Source organism: Strongyloides ratti (assembly GCF_001040885.1).
Source record: "Strongyloides ratti genome assembly S_ratti_ED321, chromosome : 1".
NCBI lineage: Eukaryota > Metazoa > Nematoda > Chromadorea > Rhabditida > Strongyloididae > Strongyloides > Strongyloides ratti.
Window position 1 is genome coordinate 5,873,551 of NC_037307.1, and position 19,734 is coordinate 5,893,284.

General features: G+C 22.1%; 8 protein-coding genes across 8 annotated transcripts; 3 read left to right on the plus strand and 5 right to left on the minus strand.

The window, feature by feature from the left end:
- Positions 1-4,302: 4,302 nt before the first annotated feature.
- SRAE_1000187500 (mRNA splicing factor, Cwf18 family-containing protein) lies at positions 4,303-4,826 on the minus strand (the record flags this gene model as incomplete). The annotated part of the gene is made up of 2 exons (XM_024648883.1): positions 4,303-4,452; positions 4,530-4,826. The coding sequence occupies 2 exons, from the start codon at positions 4,824-4,826 to the stop codon at positions 4,303-4,305; spliced, it is 447 nt and encodes a 148-aa protein (XP_024502816.1).
- A 308-nt stretch (positions 4,827-5,134) lies between these two features.
- SRAE_1000187600 (39S ribosomal protein L22, mitochondrial) lies at positions 5,135-5,902 on the minus strand (the record flags this gene model as incomplete). The annotated part of the gene is made up of 1 exon (XM_024648884.1): positions 5,135-5,902. One exon carries the CDS (start codon positions 5,900-5,902, stop codon positions 5,135-5,137), a length of 768 nt encoding a protein of 255 aa, XP_024502817.1.
- Positions 5,903-6,294: 392 nt separating this feature from the next.
- SRAE_1000187700 (Sphingomyelin phosphodiesterase 2) lies at positions 6,295-7,599 on the minus strand (the record flags this gene model as incomplete). The annotated part of the gene is made up of 3 exons (XM_024648886.1): positions 6,295-7,365; positions 7,409-7,514; positions 7,562-7,599. 3 exons carry the CDS (start codon positions 7,597-7,599, stop codon positions 6,295-6,297), a joined length of 1,215 nt encoding a protein of 404 aa, XP_024502818.1.
- A 170-nt stretch (positions 7,600-7,769) lies between these two features.
- Positions 7,770-8,291, plus strand: SRAE_1000187800 (Iron sulphur-containing domain, CDGSH-type, subfamily and Iron sulphur-containing domain, CDGSH-type-containing protein; the record flags this gene model as incomplete). The annotated part of the gene is made up of 2 exons (XM_024648887.1): positions 7,770-7,907; positions 7,947-8,291. 2 exons carry the CDS (start codon positions 7,770-7,772, stop codon positions 8,289-8,291), a joined length of 483 nt encoding a protein of 160 aa, XP_024502819.1.
- Positions 8,292-8,412: 121 nt separating this feature from the next.
- Positions 8,413-9,355, minus strand: SRAE_1000187900 (Epidermal retinol dehydrogenase 2; the record flags this gene model as incomplete). The annotated part of the gene is made up of 2 exons (XM_024648888.1): positions 8,413-9,299; positions 9,349-9,355. The coding sequence occupies 2 exons, from the start codon at positions 9,353-9,355 to the stop codon at positions 8,413-8,415; spliced, it is 894 nt and encodes a 297-aa protein (XP_024502820.1).
- Positions 9,356-10,187: 832 nt separating this feature from the next.
- SRAE_1000188000 (Hypothetical protein) lies at positions 10,188-12,491 on the plus strand (the record flags this gene model as incomplete). The annotated part of the gene is made up of 4 exons (XM_024648889.1): positions 10,188-10,485; positions 10,524-10,673; positions 10,724-12,063; positions 12,111-12,491. The coding sequence occupies 4 exons, from the start codon at positions 10,188-10,190 to the stop codon at positions 12,489-12,491; spliced, it is 2,169 nt and encodes a 722-aa protein (XP_024502821.1).
- A 98-nt stretch (positions 12,492-12,589) lies between these two features.
- Positions 12,590-15,240, minus strand: SRAE_1000188100 (Zinc finger, MIZ-type domain-containing protein; the record flags this gene model as incomplete). Its single annotated transcript, XM_024648890.1, has 3 exons — positions 12,590-13,661; positions 13,702-15,146; positions 15,193-15,240. 3 exons carry the CDS (start codon positions 15,238-15,240, stop codon positions 12,590-12,592), a joined length of 2,565 nt encoding a protein of 854 aa, XP_024502822.1.
- Positions 15,241-17,124: 1,884 nt separating this feature from the next.
- SRAE_1000188200 (Epidermal retinol dehydrogenase 2) lies at positions 17,125-18,122 on the plus strand (the record flags this gene model as incomplete). The annotated part of the gene is made up of 2 exons (XM_024648891.1): positions 17,125-17,137; positions 17,182-18,122. The coding sequence occupies 2 exons, from the start codon at positions 17,125-17,127 to the stop codon at positions 18,120-18,122; spliced, it is 954 nt and encodes a 317-aa protein (XP_024502823.1).
- Positions 18,123-19,734: the final 1,612 nt, after the last annotated feature.

Genomic DNA, 19,734 nt, shown 5'->3' on the forward strand with positions numbered 1-19,734 from the left:
ATAAGAATGTATACAAAAGTTATATACAATTAACATTAAATAGTAGTAAGAATTAGGAAAAGAAAAAATTAGTTGTGATAAAGCTTTTGTTGATTTGAAACAACATAGAGTAGTAGAATAACTTTGAGTACATGAAATAAGAAATATTATTGCGCAAGATAGAAGACACTCCGTTGAGAAGTATTGAGGAGAAAGTATCTGGTTAGTTGAGGATAATATTATTGGTAACAAAAAGAGAGAGAGAAAGAGATGAGAGCAGGAATGTAATGTAGCTTACAAATAGAAATTAAGAATTGATAAAAAGTTAAAACTTGAAATATTTGAACAAATATATAAAATATCAATGATGAGGTTGATTGTATCAAAGGGAACAATTTAACAATTCATGACTTAATATTATTTTTAATATGTTTATATATATATATAAACTTTTTTTTTATAACCTAATTATAAATGCCATTATAAAAAAAATTTTTTAGTAAAAAAAAAAACTTCTACTTTTTATTGATATACTATTATAGAGATACAGATCACTATATAATTTCATTTTCTGCCATTAAAATCATTAGGGGGTATATAGTGAAAATTATTGAAATATTATTAGTGATCATTATCATTAAAGATACTTTTTGCCATTACTTATTTACATATAATTTATAACACTATATTAAAAACTCCACCTTTATAATGAAATAATGTTATTACCTTTCCATTTTGGGTCTGTAAACTAACTATTCGCTGGGAGTGATAGAGACCTTCGGTGATTAAAAATAACGCAATTAAGGTCGTCATTAGAAAAGAGACTTTTACAAATATATATCAATCTTTTTCTATCTTCATCGGTACTTTTTGGAAGGTTCAAGCGAGAATATTAAAAGTATCTATTTTAGAGGTTATAGTTAAATGAACTGAACAAATGAAAATTATTTTGATATTATCAAGAATGGCAAATAGTTTTACAAATTATTTTTTCAATTAATTATTGTAACTCCTCCTTTTTTTTATTAAAATAAAAATAGTATATAAAATTGATATAAATAAATGAGTAATATAGCGAAAATTATTTTTATTTTAAAAATATATAATATTATGAAATTATACTAAAAAAAAAATATTAAGATAAAAAAAAATTTATTTTAAATATATAAACAAGAAATATTTATAAATATGAAAGGTTTAAAATCATTTTAAAGTAAACATTAAAATAGTAATAATATTTACCATGAAAAATATAGTTATATATTTTTTGTTTTGAGAAATCTTTTAATAAAAGTATCAAGAAGTGGTCCGGTTTTGGATAAGGAAAAAGTATATATTTTGAAAGAGAAACCTAATCTTATATAAATGTTAACAAATGTTGAAAGACATTTTTAGTATGTGTTGATCAATTAATAGAAATAAATAATGAGCCTTTTAAAGTAATAGTTAAACTTTTACATGTAGAAATGAAAAATAATTCATAATATTACCTTAATTAAATGTATAAATTATAAAATAATTCATTTAAAATAGTGTTATTAAAAAAGATATATAGTAATGGTGAAAAAAAAAAAAATTCCTGAAACTGGAATATTATAGCATAATATTTATTATCAATGATATTTAATATTTAAAGACAATCATAATAATGATAAGGATATAAAAAAAATTATTTAAATTTATACAGTTTAAATAATAATAATAAATAAAAAAGAATGTGATTTTAAATAACTTTTATAAATTTATTTGAATAGAAGCAAGAAAACTGGTGTCTTATCGAAACGTGTAATACAAATAAGAAGGTGTGATAAGGCTTTGGTTGGATATAAAAGTTATGAAAGGTAAAACTTTCCTATGATTGCGCAAAATAACATCACTTAGTAGAGGCTATTTTCCTCATACAATAACTATTTTATTCATTTAGCCTTAAATAGTCTAGATATAAAAATTGTTATGACTCACATATATCAGGTATATTATAATGAATCATTTTAATTCTAAAATATTCGATTAGTAAAAATAAGAAGATGATCAATTTTTTTAAAATAAGGAGGAGAATTAAAATAAAAATACAATGAAAGGTGGACTTTGTATATTATAAAGAAAAATTACATGTAAATGTAATGAATCTTCTTTTTTTTTTTTCCTATTCATCACCTTGTCACATTTATAACTACACTCATATTTTCATCTTCATTAATTAACCCCGCAATCAGGTAAAATATTTAACGTGAAAAGATATATCCTTGCGCAACACTTCAAAAGCATTCTTGATATTATCATCATCATTGGTTCAGTATCACATAAACAATTTAATCAGACTCTATTTAGATGTCTTGTTTATATGCATTAATTTATATAAATTATCAAAAAAAAAGAAGATGGAAACAAACATTAAATTTATATTAATGATAAAAAAAACATCTTTTATTAAACAACATAATTATAAAAATAACATACCAAAGTATATAACATTGATAGATATGTCTAATCTATTAATAAAAAAAGATATTAATTAAAAAAATATATATAAAAAAGAATAAAAATTTTAAAAATGTAATCTTTATTATTCATATAAAAATTTTTTTTTAACATAATTTTGTCATTAATAAAAGGTTTGTTATAACATGTTAAGATTATCAAAAAGTGCAATATGATTATTTTTGATTCTGAAATAATTACTTAACTATTTTTTTTTTTATTATTTTATAATTTAATATTAAGAAAAAATTGTATAATAATTGCATGAATAATGTAATAAAATACAAAAGTTAATTTAGACTTTGTAATGTTTAATATTAAAAAAAAAAGTAATTTAATATTACCATTTAATGTATACAAATTTATCAAAGATTTTTAATATATTTTTTTTTAAACATTAAAATGATTTATTTTTAAAATATAAAGTCTAAAATAAATTTTAATTTTAGAAAAGATTAAAACTGTTACAATTAAATAATAAAAATTCTTTCATAGTTTACATAAATTACTATTATAACATTATTCTTTTGTTAAAGATAATGGTAAACAATTAGAATAGGTAATTAGATTTTAACCTCAAATTGTATAATTTTTTTTTTCTTTGATCACCAATATCGCAACAAAATGAAAAGTCGTGTCTTGAAATAAAGTTAACCTTTATTTTATAATTCCTCTTTATTTTATTATCTTTGGTTATATATAAATGAAAAAAAAAAACAAAATATTATCTAAAAACTTGTAAAAACAAGCTTCTAATAAATTATGGTACAAGCAAGTTATGAGATAGTATAACATACAAATATAAAGTTAATGTATAATATTTTAATAATTTCATCCAAAAATCAATCAACTCTAAAAGAGAGGTCCAATATTTTTATGATCACACATTACTTTATTTCACTTAATGTCTTAACAAAGATTAACTGTTATTATCATTATATAATTCCCATTTAGATAACTTTTTAAATAACACATTATTATTTTTACTTTTCTTAATACCTCATTATATTATCAATTTATTTTGAATTAGAGTTATCAACCTTACATTAGATACAAGCATTACTTTTTTTTTTACTCATTCTAACGTTTTTATCATTTAATTTATTCTTCAAGCATCTTTAAATTTTTATCAATAATATAATAATATCTAGTTTCGTAATTTTGAATTACATTAAATTACAAGTTTATAATCCATTTCAGGTATTAATTGAATGAATATATAACGTGCTTAGTTATCTAAATTGAAGTTGTGATTAACTTTGTTTTTCATATACTTAATATTAAAAATAATAATAATATTAAATGAACGCTAGTTCTTTAATTATTTATATATTTTTGGTAATAAATTTTTATTAAAATCTATATAAATTATACTTATTAATAAATAAATAAATAAAAAGTAAAAAGATTATTTTAATGTAATTTATTTTTATTTAACATTATATAATATTCCGGAAAATAAATTATTATTATTATTATTATAATACATCTAAATTAGTTTTTAAAAATTATTTTATATATATATATCCTAAAAATGTATTGTTAATATAAAAAAGTAAAGAATTTACTATAGTTGTATTTAATTGTTCACATTTATTTATTATATATAAAGATGTAAAGAATTATTAATATATATATATGTGATTGATCAGTAAAAGTGTATAAAATAAAAAGAAAATAGAATTAATTTAATTTACGACTTACTCGTAAATAGTCAATAGATAAAAGAAATTATTATTGTAAAAAAAAATTTATTTACACTATTAATTGAAAAATTTCCAAAGTATAGGAAAAAAAAAATATACAAGAAAATAAATACAAAAAAAAAGGAAAAATAATAAGTTATGATTCAGTATTCTTTTGAGAATTATATTTTTTCATTAATATATAACAAATAGCTTTTTCAGTTCTCTTATTTAAAATTGCCATATCATTTTCAATATCTCTTTTTAAATCCCAATCAACTTTTTTTGGTTGAAGTTCTGATAAATCCTAAAATATTTACATAATTAATATTAAATAATAAAAATATGACATTGGTAATAATTTGCTCTATTTCATTAACCTACCAATTCATCGCTAATCTTTGTCCCTTTTCCCAATTCAAGATCATCTTTAATTGCCTCATCACCAAAACGAAGGTGATCTTCCAAATTATTAGATAAAGAAGATGCTGCTGCCAAATCACTATCTAATGGTTGATATGATCTAAATTGTGATAAAGTTTCTTTTTCAATGGATGACAATCCTTCTCTAAATATTTCCATTTCTTTTTTTTTCTCCAATAACAATCTTTTTCTTGTCTTTGCAAATTGTTCTGCATCACGTAATTCTTCTAATATTTGTTCCTCTATTTGTAATGTCATTTTATTTTAATATATATATATAAATCAAGTCCTACAAAATGAATAGAATTAAATTGTCTTACTACATTATAATACATTTTTACATTACACAATGATATACCTAAAACTGGTATACAAATTAAAATATAAATAATTGGAATTTAACCATTTATAGAATATGACTAAATGACACTTTTATATAGCCTACCATTAAAGTAAAGTTCTATCAAACTTCACTTTATAAAAACAACTATTAGATAATATAACAATTTACAATTTATAAAAAAAAAACCACTGTATAGTTTTTTTTTTATCTAATAAAAAAAAAATTAAATTGAATATTTTATTGAACGGGAACGTAAATATTCTATATATTCTTGAGCTTTTTCATATCCATCTTTTGGTTTTAAACGACTTTTAAAATCAGGACCTTTACCTTCTTCGAGACGAACATATAAATCAATGTAACGATATCTAATTTTAGCTATTTTTTCATGAGCATGCCTACGAACACCATAAATAATTTTACTTTGAATTGCAAAAGCCTCAGCAACATGCATATCACTTGGAAATTCAATATGAAACTCATCTGTTGCACGTTTTTTTGCTTCTTTTAAAACTTCTGATAATATAAGGCAACCTTTTATATTTTTTAATTCTAATTGAGCTATTGCTTCATCAACATTCATCGTTTCAATAAATTGACATGCCTGCCACATTCTTTTTGGACTGAAATGAATTTGTTCCCTACAATGAAATACTTCTTTGCTTTTAGGTAATCCCGTTTCTGGAACAATGTAACCAGGTGGCCATACAGTTTTATTATAAAATTCCCATTTTTGTGGAGTCATTCCATATTTATTAAGTGGAGTAATTTCTTTATACTCATCTTCAGGTTCTTTTTCTAAGACCCATTCTGGTGAATAATATAATTTTGGTGAAATAGTCTCATCACGTTGAATTTTAGGCATTCTTAAATTAGATCTTCTTTTCCATATTTCCTCATTTGTTAATTCTACACTTCCATTTGAAGAGATTTCTGAAGAATATTTTGCAATAGAATTTAAAAAATTTGATACCACTCTTCTTGATAACATAGTAATTTTCAGACAATAACTTAAATATTTAAAAAAAATAACAAAAATCCACTATATCTAGCCTGAAAAATATCTAAAACATTAACATTCTTTATATACATACTTTTTTCCAAAATATATGTAAATTATCGTTCTAAGAAAAATTGGTATTGTAATTTGTTTAACAAATAATATCTTTTAATTTGTATTTTTTTTATATAAATTCTTTTAAAATAATTATAATAAATAATTTTTTAATATTTTTTCTAATTTATATAATAAAAATTAACCACTAATCAATTTAAAGAAACAAATAATCATTAAATTTACTACTTTATAGAAAATTTTTTTAGATTATTAAAAAACAATTTGTTTAAAATAATTGAAATTGAATATTTTTTTTGACATATTTTTTAAGCAGAAAGTTCACCTGATAGATTGTCATTGATACTTTCAGGACTTTTATGCATCAATTCTTTAAAAGTGGCTCTACTTTCTTTCAGTCCTTTTAATTCAATTCTTAGAATAACTAATGTATGCCAAACAAAAAAGGCAAAAACTATTGCTGTAATGAATCTTAAAACATCCATTATAATACGAAAACCAAATATATTATCAAACCAAAGTGATATTATAAGAATTATAATTAAAAAAAATGAAGACAAAGAGAATATTTTTCTGTCATTCATAGCACGTCGTTGTCCTTTATCAAGAATATGTAAAGCTTCATTCATCATATCATAATCTAGGGTAAGAGCAGTATTTTCAGGGATTTGGCGGACGGCTTCTTTAATACTAAAATGTGATACAACACCAAGGTGATCAGAATAATTTGTATTGGTGCCTGGAATTTTATCAAAACAATTCTCACATGAAATAAGTGAAATATTTCCAACACATTCTTTAAAAAATATATAATCTAATCGTTTTCCTTTTGGATTTTCTTTAATTAAACTAGAATGAGTATAACAATTATCATGTCTATCACAAGTCATTCCAGAATCTTCTACATAATTTGGTTTCTCAATCCATGAGTCTTTTAAATCAGCAATATCCATTATTAATTTGTATGCCAAATCATCAGGTTCAATATTAAAATCTCCTGTAACTATAGCAACATCAGCTCCTCTAGAAGAGTATCTTACAAATTGACCAACTTCATATGCTTGAATAATTCTATGAGGTAAATATGTATCGTTTTTTCTATCATATTCTGCATGAAGATGTGTTGTGTATAAAGCAATTTTAATACTTCCCACTTGAATTTCTGCCATTCCTATTAATTTTCCACCAAACCAATCTCCTCTATGGATATGATGAGCAAATCCATTTAATGAATAACAATGTTTAAAAGTTGAAATTATTCGATGTCTACTAAAAATACAAGTTCCTGAACCAGTATAACCATTATGAAAATAGTGAGTAAATGGAAAAATCTTTTTAACAACATCTAATATATAATTGTAATCAGATTCAGCCCATAACTAAAATTACATTTTAATCGATGTAACACTTATCATTCCTTACTTCTTGAAAAGCTACAATATCATAATCTGAGTCATGCAAATAATCAGCAATTGCTTTTATTCTTTTTTCACGATCTTTTGAACCAAAAAGAGGTACTTTTATAGCCCTTCAATTTGTGTTAGAAATTAATAAATAAAAAAAAACAGGACTTACCAACAATTCAATGTTGCTACTTTTAATTGTATATCCATTAGAATATTTTTTTAAAAATACTTTAATAAAATTTTTAAAAAATGATAACTTAATGACAAATTACATTCTCTTATCTTATAATCTTATCAAGAATGTTTTACCTATTTGATTGGTGTAATGTTTCTATGATTTTTATAACAAAAATTTTATTGTTATCAACAAAAGGAAAATGTTTCCATCTGTAATTCGGTATTTTCGTTACTCAATAAAAGACTTATCAAACAAAACCGGATTTGGACCTTATCGATTGCATAGAAAAAATACACATTTTGTTGGAACAGAACCTAGTCCTTTAAAATATCATGTTGTAAGATTAACTATTTTTTTTTAATATTTACAAACTTAGATTCCAGATAAAGCACCAGAACAACCATATGGTTTACAAGGAAATAGTTACTTAAATCCAGATAAAGGAAAAATTCATTCAAAACTTCCTACAAGAGTATTTTTAAAAAAAGATAAAGTATACTCATGGTGTAATTGTGGGTACAGTGGAAGTCAACCATTGTGTGATGGTAGTCATAAAAGTGTTCGCACTCCAAAAAAAAATCTAAAACCAGTTAGATATGTACCTGATAAAGATATGGAAGTTTGGTTATGTAATTGTAAACAAACTAAAAACCGTCCATTCTGTGATGGAACTCATCAAAATATTAAGGATGAAAAAGATTTAGATTTGTTATTCGATTAATTAATTCTGTCTTTTGAATATTTGTTACAATTTTCTAGAACATTGTTTAATTAGTAAATTTATTTTTAAACACTATACTTATATATTATATGAAAAAAAAAGTATTTTTTATAATAAAATTTTATGCCAATGAATTTATGACAATATAATCAAAGGCAGTTGTTGGTAGGATACCTTTTAAAAAATATAAAAAGTAAAGTAATTTTGGTAAAATAATTAATGGTTGATTAGTTAAGATGGCATCCATTGCTTGATCAACAACATAATGGGGTGATAAAGCTTCTACTCCTTGAGATATTTTAAAATTTTTAATCATAGCAGTTCTGGTAAATATTGGTGCAACACATGTCATTTTAATTCCTTTTATTCCTTTCATTTTTAATTCATTTCTGATTCCTTCCATTATGCCAATAGCTCCAAATTTAGATACTGTATAATCAATACCCCATGGTGTTCCTACAAAACTTGAAATACTACACATAGAAACAATATGGCCTTCATTTTTTTCTATCATTGATGGAAGAAATGCTTTTAATATATACCAATGTGAAATAGTATTAACTTTTAATGTCATTTCAAAATTATCATCACTTAAATCCATGAATTCTTTACCAAAAAGAATACCAGCATTATTTACAAGTATATCAACAAAACCATACTCAGCAAGAACTTTTTTAGCAGATTCATAAATTTGTTTTTTTTGTGATACATCAACAACCTGATAGCTAACTTGAGCATTTTTTAACCTACATTCTTTGACAACTTCTTTTAAATTATCTTCATTTATATCCCATAATATTATTTTACATTGTAAATCAGCAAAATTTAATGCATATAGTCTTCCTAATCCTTGCCCAGCACCAGTTATTAATACTATCTTTCCATTAACATCTTTTTTAAATTTCCATTTATTTGGAATTAAGGCATTAAACATCCCGATAATTGTTAAATATAAAATTATGGGGAGCATTTTTAAAAGATTAATTAAATTACCTTCATTTATTGCATCTATTTTTATATAATAAACATTTATATTACACCAAAAGTTAAAACATACATGGCATTTTACATTAAAAAAATTAAAAAATATTGTAGAATAAATTTTTATGAATATATAATTATTAGTCTTCAGAACAAATAAATAATATATATATATACAACTATATATTTTGTTACAATTATTTATTACAACAATATATTATCAGGAAAAAAAAAATGTATACGTTATTATCATCAAAAAATGATATACTTTCAATAGAGAAAATTATACAAATGAAAAATATTTGTTTAGTATTGAAGATAATTTGTGACAATGATAAGAACAATTTAAATGATCAACCTTTGATACATTACAATAAATTTATTTTTCAACATCAAACTATTCTTTTTTAAATAAATTAAAGTTTTATAAAAAAAAAAGTCAAGAGTTAATAAATATGATATTTAATTATTTTTAAATTTATAAAACAAATTGTAACGTAAAAAAATAAAACAATAAAAATTAATAAAAGAAGTTTATTTAAATCATAAAAATATAATTTATTTGTGTTTTGACTTATTTCTTTACATTATAAATTACGATAATTAAAATTATAATATTCCACTTTTACTTATTTGGAATTATTTTTAAATTACATCAAACTGTCTATTCATTAATCAAATTGAATATTCATTGATATCCTAAAACTGTTTCAAGTTCTACTTTTAAATATCCTATTTATAAAATAAATGTTATCTAAATTACTTTGCCTTATAGTATGTACAAAATAATACTTTTTTATTTAATGTTATTCTATTTTATAGTTAAATTAATTAAAATTTATTTTTAGTTATTTAAAAAGAAAATAATTTTTGATTTTTTATTATATAATACAGCTAATATTATTTTTTTTTTCGATGTATCTTTTTAAATATCAATCATTTTGTATATTTTTGATATGTTTACAATTTCCAATTATTATTGTTGGTGATTATAATGGATATCGGGCAAGTTTACCTAGAGATAATTTGCCACAAAATACACATCCATTTATTAAGCCATACTACCACTCAATAAATGATTATGAAAATCAAAATTATAATTATTGGTATGAAAATAAGCCTTTACCTCATTATCATGGAAATGTACCTATTACAATACATCAACACTACACACAAGAAGAACATTTTATTGATGATGAAACTTATGTGACAGGTAATAAAGTTTTTTTTTTTGTCATATTATTTCTTAAGATCCTCCTGGTTTTTCATTGACAAAGTATAAACAAGAAAATTTACAAAAATTGTCAATTAACAAAAATAATAATTATTCTTCTACAAAAATAGATAAATCTCAACTTCCAAAAGCAAGACTTAGTGGTTCAGAAAGTTTTGATGGTAAAGGTAATTTTATTCAAAAAAAAAAGATATTAAATTTTTAAAAATTATTTCAGATACGACTCCACAACAAATTATAGATAGAAATAAATTAACAAAAAGTGAAGAAAAATTATTAAAAGAAATTGAGGAGGAAATTGCTATGGAGGAAGAAAAAAAAGGAAAATCAGTAAATTCAATTGTAAATGATATTAGTAAAGGTAATAACAAACCTGAAAATAATATGAATGAAATAACAAAAGAAAAGTCAACAAATAAAATTGTAGATGATATCACTACCAATGAAGAGTATAAAAAAATTAAAAGTGAAAATAATATTAATGCTGGAACACAAGATAAATCAACAAATTTAGTTGTAGAAGACATCACCGATGATGGGTTAAAAAGAGACAAAGGAAAAGTAACAACAGATCTTATCGGAACATCAATTTCTACAATTAAATCAGCAGAAAAATTTGATGGATTTGCAAAATATCCTCCAGGTACACAACCAGATCCTTTCTCACATTTACCTAAAGTTTCTACTTCCGCTAATACATATACTGAAAATGGAGATAAAAAAGAAAGCAAGTATAAAACTACATTTGGAAATGAGGTAAATATAAATGAACCAGATAATGATAAAAATCAAGGATCTGATTATATGGATGATTTAGACAAAATGTCTACAGGAGAAAAAAGACCAACAACATCTACACCAAAAAAATATATATCAAAAGAAAAGGCTGGTAATGATTATGATTTAATTTCATATGATAATAAAAAAACATCTTATGGAGAGGAAGAAAATGCTGACTTTTTTACTGATGAAACAAAAAAACCAAAAACAAAAATGCAATTAGAAAAACAAAAACATTTTGAAGAAGAAAAAAAAGAATATGAAACAACTTATACATCAAGTAAAAAAACTTCTGATAAATTAAAATGCTGTCCATGTTGTGGTCCAAGTACTTTGTCACCAAATATTTTATTACCAACTACTTTGTCACCAAGAATTTCACCTAAATATGAATTTACACAACTGATTAGTAATCCTCAAATACCAGTACAAAGTTCAATTTTACAAAGTAGCTATGCTTCGTCATATATTCCTACAGGAGCAGAGTTGGCAGCAAGATATGGAGTTCCATATCCATCTATGGTTAGTCAAGGAAAATCATGTGGATCACCTTCTATTCCTTGTATCCAAATACCTTATATTCCTCCTCCATGTTGTATAACACCACCACCTCCATGTTGCCTTCCAACTATACCATGTTGTCCTAAAATTAATATTTCCTGTTGTCCACAAAGTGCCATTTGTTGTGAACCAAATCAAAATCAATATCAACAACCAAGAACATCATGTAATTCATGTAAAAGTAAAACAATAATGAAATATAGAAGTAAAAGAAATGTAAGTATATTTTAATTTCACTTTTATTACTGTTTTATTATTTATAGACATGTTTACCATGTAAATACAATAAACGATCAAAAAGATCTGATTTCTTTAAAACTATTAATCCAGATATAGACCAACATCTTAGGGTAAAAAGATTTGGTTGTATACCCTGTCTTCATAGACGAGTTAAACGTACGCCATTAAAATCCAATTGTCAAACTTGTTCTGGAAATGGAAATATACGAGCAAAAAGGTCAATTAATTGTACATTATGTACAGCAGGAAAATTAACAATCCCAAGTAGAAGTAAAAGGGATACCATATATGATTCACCCGGATATGATAATATTTTTAACTGCGATAAATCATGTTGCGATTATTCAAGATGCAATGAGCTTAGTGCAAAACCACTACAGTCAAAGAAAAAAAATCTTAATTAACAATTCATTTATTTTTGAATCTCATTAAATTAAAAACTAAATTAATATACATATAAATTAAATCTTATTAAGTTATGCTTAAGAAAATAAAAAAAAAATTAAAAAAGAAAATCACCAGGATCAATGTCAAATTTAAATCGACTTTTGTTTAATTCAATATATTCTTTAGAAATTTTAAATTTATTGATATCAAGTTCTTCAAAGTCATTTATTTCAAAAATACTTTGACTATTTATTGCTGTAGAATTTGTTTTAGAATTCTTATTCTTAGGAATCAATATGTCTTTATCATATATTTTTGTACACGTATGAGTTAAACTTTTATTAATTTGCCCATTATTATTTTTTGTATTACCATCAGAATCATTGATAACTACACCACCACTGGTATCTACATCTATATCTACAGAAACCCCATTCTTCGTTCCATTTATAGAACGGTCTATACATAAGTTTGAAAGTTTATTTTCAGGAGTAATATTTGCTTCACTAGATATAGTTGATTTATTTTTATTGGTAAATTTTATCTGTTGGATTGGTTTATCTGATATAATAATTTTGCTAACTTCCTTTGGTTTATTGAATGAAGAAACATCCTCAACTTCTAGTACCTCACTTGGTATAAAATTATTTTCAATTTCCATTGGTTCACTCGATATAAAAATATTCTCAACTTCTTTCGATATAGGAGTAATATCAGTTTCTATTGATTCATCTATTACTAAATCATCCCCCATTTCATCTGATATCACAATATTTTCAATCTCATTTGAAATTGGAGTAATAACATTTTCTCTTGATTCATCTATCACTAAATTATCTCCACATTCATTTAATGTATGAACATTATTTATCTTAGAAATATTATTACTTTTAGCTGAATCTTGTTGTAAAGTTTTATTAGAAACTACATTTGTAAATGATTCTTGATTTGAAATCAAAGTTTCATTTTTAGGTAATGATTTTAAATTTTTAGTGACGTTACTTTCATTTTCATCCTCACTACCGCTTTCAATGATAATAATTTCATCAATATCTAAATGATTATTGGAAAATTTATTATCTTTATCAATTTCATCATCTTCAATCTCCTTAATAATATATTCACCATTTTTTAAAATTTCAATTTTAGTTATTTTAGAATTTTTTTCTAATATTTCACGAAAATAACTAAAAATAATATTATTATATGAGTTTTAAAAGAACCTACCTATCAATGATTATGTCATCTGGAGTACACTTATTTTTACAAATTTTACAAACAAATTTTTCATTACCCTCATTTTGTTTTAGGTAAGCTTCTAAATCATCTGGAATTAAATGCTTACAATATTTTCCCCTGAATGGATGCTTAATAATAGCCATTGTTATAGATGATTGTAATGAAACTATTACACTTTCACATCCAATTTCATCATCACGTTCAAATTCTTCTATAATATTTTTGAGAAAGGCTTCTTTTCCTAACATTGGTTGTTTAAGAATTCTATTCATAACAGTTTCTGTGGGAATCTTTGAACAAAAAACAAATTTAAAAAAATAAAAACCATTTTCAATCATAGATTGCCTTTTTGCAAATGTAGGATACCTAATACGAAAGTGAAATGTGTAAAAACATTCTAAACCACCTTCTACTAAAGGAAATGATTTAGATTTATTAATAATTGCAGGTGTTATTATTGATGGATAAGATAGACGTTGACCAATATCAGTTGAAGCATATTTTGCCTCTACCCTTGGAAGTAAATCACTACAATTAATATTTTCTGTAAAAAATTCCATATCTAATGGATATTGATCAGAATATAAACCATCTTTGTCTGGGCGAGAAACAGATCTTAAAAGAATATCAAATGATTGATTATTTTTAGGTTTTTTAATACATGATAAAATAGTTGAACTAATAGATATTTCAAATGCATATTCATAATATTTATTTGTTACTTCTCTGCCTCTAACAACAGGTATCATTGAAATTTTACAATTCTGATTCCATGAACAAATCTCTTTTATCTCATTATAATAAAACAACTTTTTTTGTATTATTTTAGGTTGTGAAACTTTCCTAACTATTGAATTACTATTATTTACACTAGAATGATAACTTGGAGGACAATTAGGAAGTCTCGTACTACTTTGACCCCTCATAAATGTTGTTTGTGGAGGGGTAGGATAAGTTGTAATATCAAGAAGTGATTGAGGAACATTTTGTATAGTAGTTGAAAAATTATTACCTACAGTATTTGTAGAATTGCTTATTGGATAATTCACATTTCTATTTAAATTTCCATTATATGTAAAAGATGATTGATTATTATACATGGATGGATTATATGAACTAGATCCATAAGAATTGCTTGGAAAATTATTATAAATATTATATTGTATATTTGTTTGAGAATAATTATTATAAGTATTTTGAGGAAGAACTAAACGATTATTTCTCATATTTTTGTTTCCATTTGATATTCTGGTAATATATTTTAAACATTTATCTGCTGCACTTTGATTGCCAAAGATATATGGTAATATTTCCAATAAATATTTTAAGTATGATATACTATTATCATAGTTATTAAAATTAGTATTCAAAAAACCTGTACAACTTAAGCATTCAAATGCCTCATAATTGGTCATAAAGTTTTCAATTTTATGCTACAAAAAAAAAACATATTAAATATTAAAAAATAATAACACTTACTTTGCAAAAATTGTAAACAGTGTTATTACTATTATTTGATATGAGCATTTATATAATAATTTAAAAAGTTAATAATAAAAATATTTTAAATACAATAATTAGGTAAAGTATCAGTAGTATATATTTATTATCTTACTTTTCTTCTCAAGACAAAAAGTTAACTATATTAGAAAATATTCTTTGTCACATAAAAATAATAATCTTTAAACGTTAAAGTAATTTGTTTACAACAAACAATAAAGGATTATTTTTATATTCATAAAAACATTTGTTAATCTAATTTTCAACTAGTTTTTGGAGGATAATATTTTTTTTTTTAGTTTGTAATTTTTGACTGATACAAAAAAATGTTGTCAACTTAATTGTTAAAATTTATAAAAGATTGTTAAGAAAACTTGTATTTAAAGTAAAAGTTTAAAAAAAGAAATTTTGTAAACATTACAAAAGTGGCAAATAAATAGTAATAGTGTTATTGAAATTTAATTTACATAAAATAATATTTCAATATTATAATTTTTTGAATAAATATTTTTGTTAAATTATCATATTATATATATTACTTAAAAATGTTTGTTTGTTTTTTTTTAATATATTATATTAAGTTTTGTAAGTTTAATAGATATAAATTAATTATATATATATACTATTTTTCATTTATTATATTTTTGGTTTAAAAATTAAAAACTTATTAATTTTAAAGACGTATAACATAATTTAAAACTTGAAAATAAAATTATGTATATTTTTTGATAAATTAACTTTTCATTATAAAAATTTATTTAAATTATAACAAATTATTTATGTTATTAAAGCATTAATGTTTATGAAAAATATTTTACAATATAATATTTATATTGTTAATATTTTATAGGAAAAAATATGTTTATGCGTAATAAATATAAACTAATGATATAACATATAGTTTGAAGGTTAAAAATAATTACACAGTTCAATAGAAAGAAGTAAATGACTAAAATCATGTTATCTTTATCCAATTGAATAAATTTTTTTAATAAAATGTTTCATGTTATACTATCTTCTTTTACACATATTTTAATTTGTTATTAAATATAAAATAAATATAAATATTTCAAATAAAATATATTATATTTTGTTTATATTATGTTATTTTGTTTAAATGAAAAATTAGAAAGATAAAGTTTTATTTTTTTAGTTTAAAGATTAAAATAATTTTTATTAACAATATTGATAAGTATTTTTTTCTTCTAATAAATTAAATATATTATAAGCAATTAAAAATACAACTTTATATAGATATCTGAAATAATGTTATTGTAAAATAAATTTATATTTAGTTATCAAGATAAAGTGAAATAAAAATGCGCTAGCAAAAATTATATTTAAAATTTCTTCAGTATTAAAAAAACTGGAATGAAAAATGTTAGTTGATGCTTAATTGATAAATAACGTTTTAACTTTTAACTGTTAAGGGAAATTATACATTTATTTGAATGATAAAATAATTTTATTAAAGATAAAAAAGAACATAGTTTTTGTTGTTTGTGTTACCATGTATACTTTTTATTGTAAAATAAAAGTTTAATAATAAATATAAAACTATCAAACATCAATATGGCAAAATCAATCTTATTTTTGATCTGTATGTAATAATAAAAACTTGTAAAAATTGGGTGGTAAACTATGATTTCTTTAACACATTTTTAATAATATTTTAAAAAGTCTAATAATATAAATGTTTAATAAGAAAATGTAGTCATTGTAAGATGTTACTTAAAATATTGATAAATAATGCACTTAAAGGCGGAGTAATGGGTTGATTTTACTCAAGAATAATATGTACATTATTATACTCAACAATATATAAAAGTATTATTAACAATGTTATATTTCATTTCCCTGTTACTTTTTTACATCTATATTTGATTTGCTTAAAATAAATTTTTGATAAAAATGACAGATGAATGTATGTTTTATAAAAAAAAATTTTATCTTTAAAATAATATTTAGCTTGTAATTGTCAGATGATTGAAAGTATCATAGAATTTTTTAAAGTTATTTTTTTAACTCTTATTAAAACAATCATTGGATGTTTTAAAGCCATTCTACCATCAAATATATTACCAAGAAAAAGTGTAGAAAATGAAATTGTTTTAATTACTGGTGCTGGTTCTGGAATTGGACGATTAATGGCTTTAGAATTTGGAAAATTAAAAGCAAAAATTATTATTTGGGATATTAATGAGGTTGGATCAAAAGAAACAATGGAACAATTAAAAGAAATTGGTGTTGAATGTTGGAGTTATAAAGTAGATATTAGTAAAAAAGAAGAAATATATAAAGTAGCAGAAAAAGTAAAATCAGAAGTTGGTGATGTTGATTTATTAATAAATAATGCTGGTATTGTATCAGGAAAAAAACTATTTGATTGTGATGACAATCTTATGGAATTAACAATGGCTGTAAATGTAACATCACATTTTTTTACAACAAAAGCTTTTATACCATCAATGATAGAAAGAAATCATGGTCATATTGTTTCAGTAGCATCATTAGCAGGAAAGTTTGGTATCTGTGGACTTGTTGATTATTGTGCCTCCAAATTTGGAGCTGTTGGTTTTTCAGAAGCTTTATCTGAAGAATTATTAGCATTAAAAAAGGATAATGTTCACGTCACTACTGTTTGCCCTTTTTATATTGATACAAAAATGTTTGATGGTGTGACAACAAAATCACCCAATGTTTTACCTATTTTACAACCAGAATATGTTGTTGATAAAATAATGGAAGCAATTCTTACAAATACTGAATATTTATATCTTCCAAGATTTGCTTATCTTGCAAATGCTTTAAATGCATTGCTTCCTACTAAAGCAACACGTGTTCTTGTTGAATATTTTGGAATAAATTCTACAATGGATCATTTTACAGGAAGAAAAAAAATCAACTAAATAATTTAATATATCAACAATCATGTTTTAAATAACTTAATAACTTATCCTCATGATAGTATGTTTGGTTTGATATATACACCAATGTCATAAGTTAATTTTAATCTTTTTAAAACTTTATTTTTAATCATTTCTCTTATCAATAAAATATATTTTTGTATCAATGTAGAAATATATATTTATTTTTAGTACATATAATCTTAACAATAAACTTATATTATATTAATCTAGAAATATATGTAAATAGAAATTTATTTTTATAAACAAAATTAGCATTATTAGAAATATTTTTTTTAATTATTATGATAACAGTCGAAAAGGTGAGTAGTACTTAATGATTATAAAATATTTATCAAATTTTAATCAAAAGTATTTATCTAACAAATTAAAACCAATTGTACATATAATTACGTGAAGTTCAAATATTATAAAAAAAATTAATTTTTTTCTTTAAAATACACCATCTATAGTAGTATAAAAATTTTAAAAATATGTACTTTTTAAGTAAATATATATTAAGATGTTAAAAAATTTATATTAAAGGAGAATGCCATAACCTTGAAATAATTACTATGTAATGGTAGAAAAAAAAATTTCATAAAATTAAACATGATTGATTCATAAAAATGGATATATTAATTATTTTCATAATTCTTTCAACATTAATTAAGTATTCAATATATGATTTTTCTAATGCTACCATTAAAAAAATAATAATTTTAAATTAAAATATGACTTTCAATAAAATTAACCAAAAAAAAAGTTATTTTAATTTGTTAAATGAATGATTAATTAATTAAAATTATAAATCTTTAGTTAAACTTTTGCTATTAATAGTTTATATTTTACATTTTAACTTTTTTTATACTAACCTTTATTATATTAATATAAATGTTACTGATATTTTTTTCACTTGTATTTAAATTTTACTTTTAAATTAATTTAAAGTTATATAAAAATACAATTTTAAATACATTTTATTTTAATGTACATAACTATTTTATATTTAAATTAATGTATAATTTATGTATTATAGTGTCAAAATTTTGAAGATAAGTTTTGTTCAAATTGTAAAAAAAGTGGGTATAATATTAAAAATGATTATATTTGTAACAAAAATGTATAACTTTAAACAAAATAACTTTAAAAAGTTAGTCAACATTAAAAAAAAAGGTTTTATAATATTTAATTGGTGATTATCTTAATAGATAAAAATTTATTTTATTATAAGTATAACTAATTGATAATAAAAATTTAAAGACAGAAACTAATATATTATTAAACAATTATTGTTGTTTCCTAGTTAAAGAAATCAAAGTTTAACAGTGCTAAAAATATTTATTATTAAAATGTCAATCTGACTATTATCATAAAACCTTATACAAAATGATAATACTGTTAAAACAAAAGTCATAAATCAAATATATCTTTTTACTAGTTTTAAGTTATTAATTAAAAGAATGAAACTTTGGCAATTAAATTTAATTTTTCAATAAACTAATTAGAAAAAAAAATTATTTAATTAATAATGTTTTACTATGTTTCATGATTTGATACATAATTTTTCATCAACATTTTCAATTTTCAATATCAAAGTATTTCATATTTAATT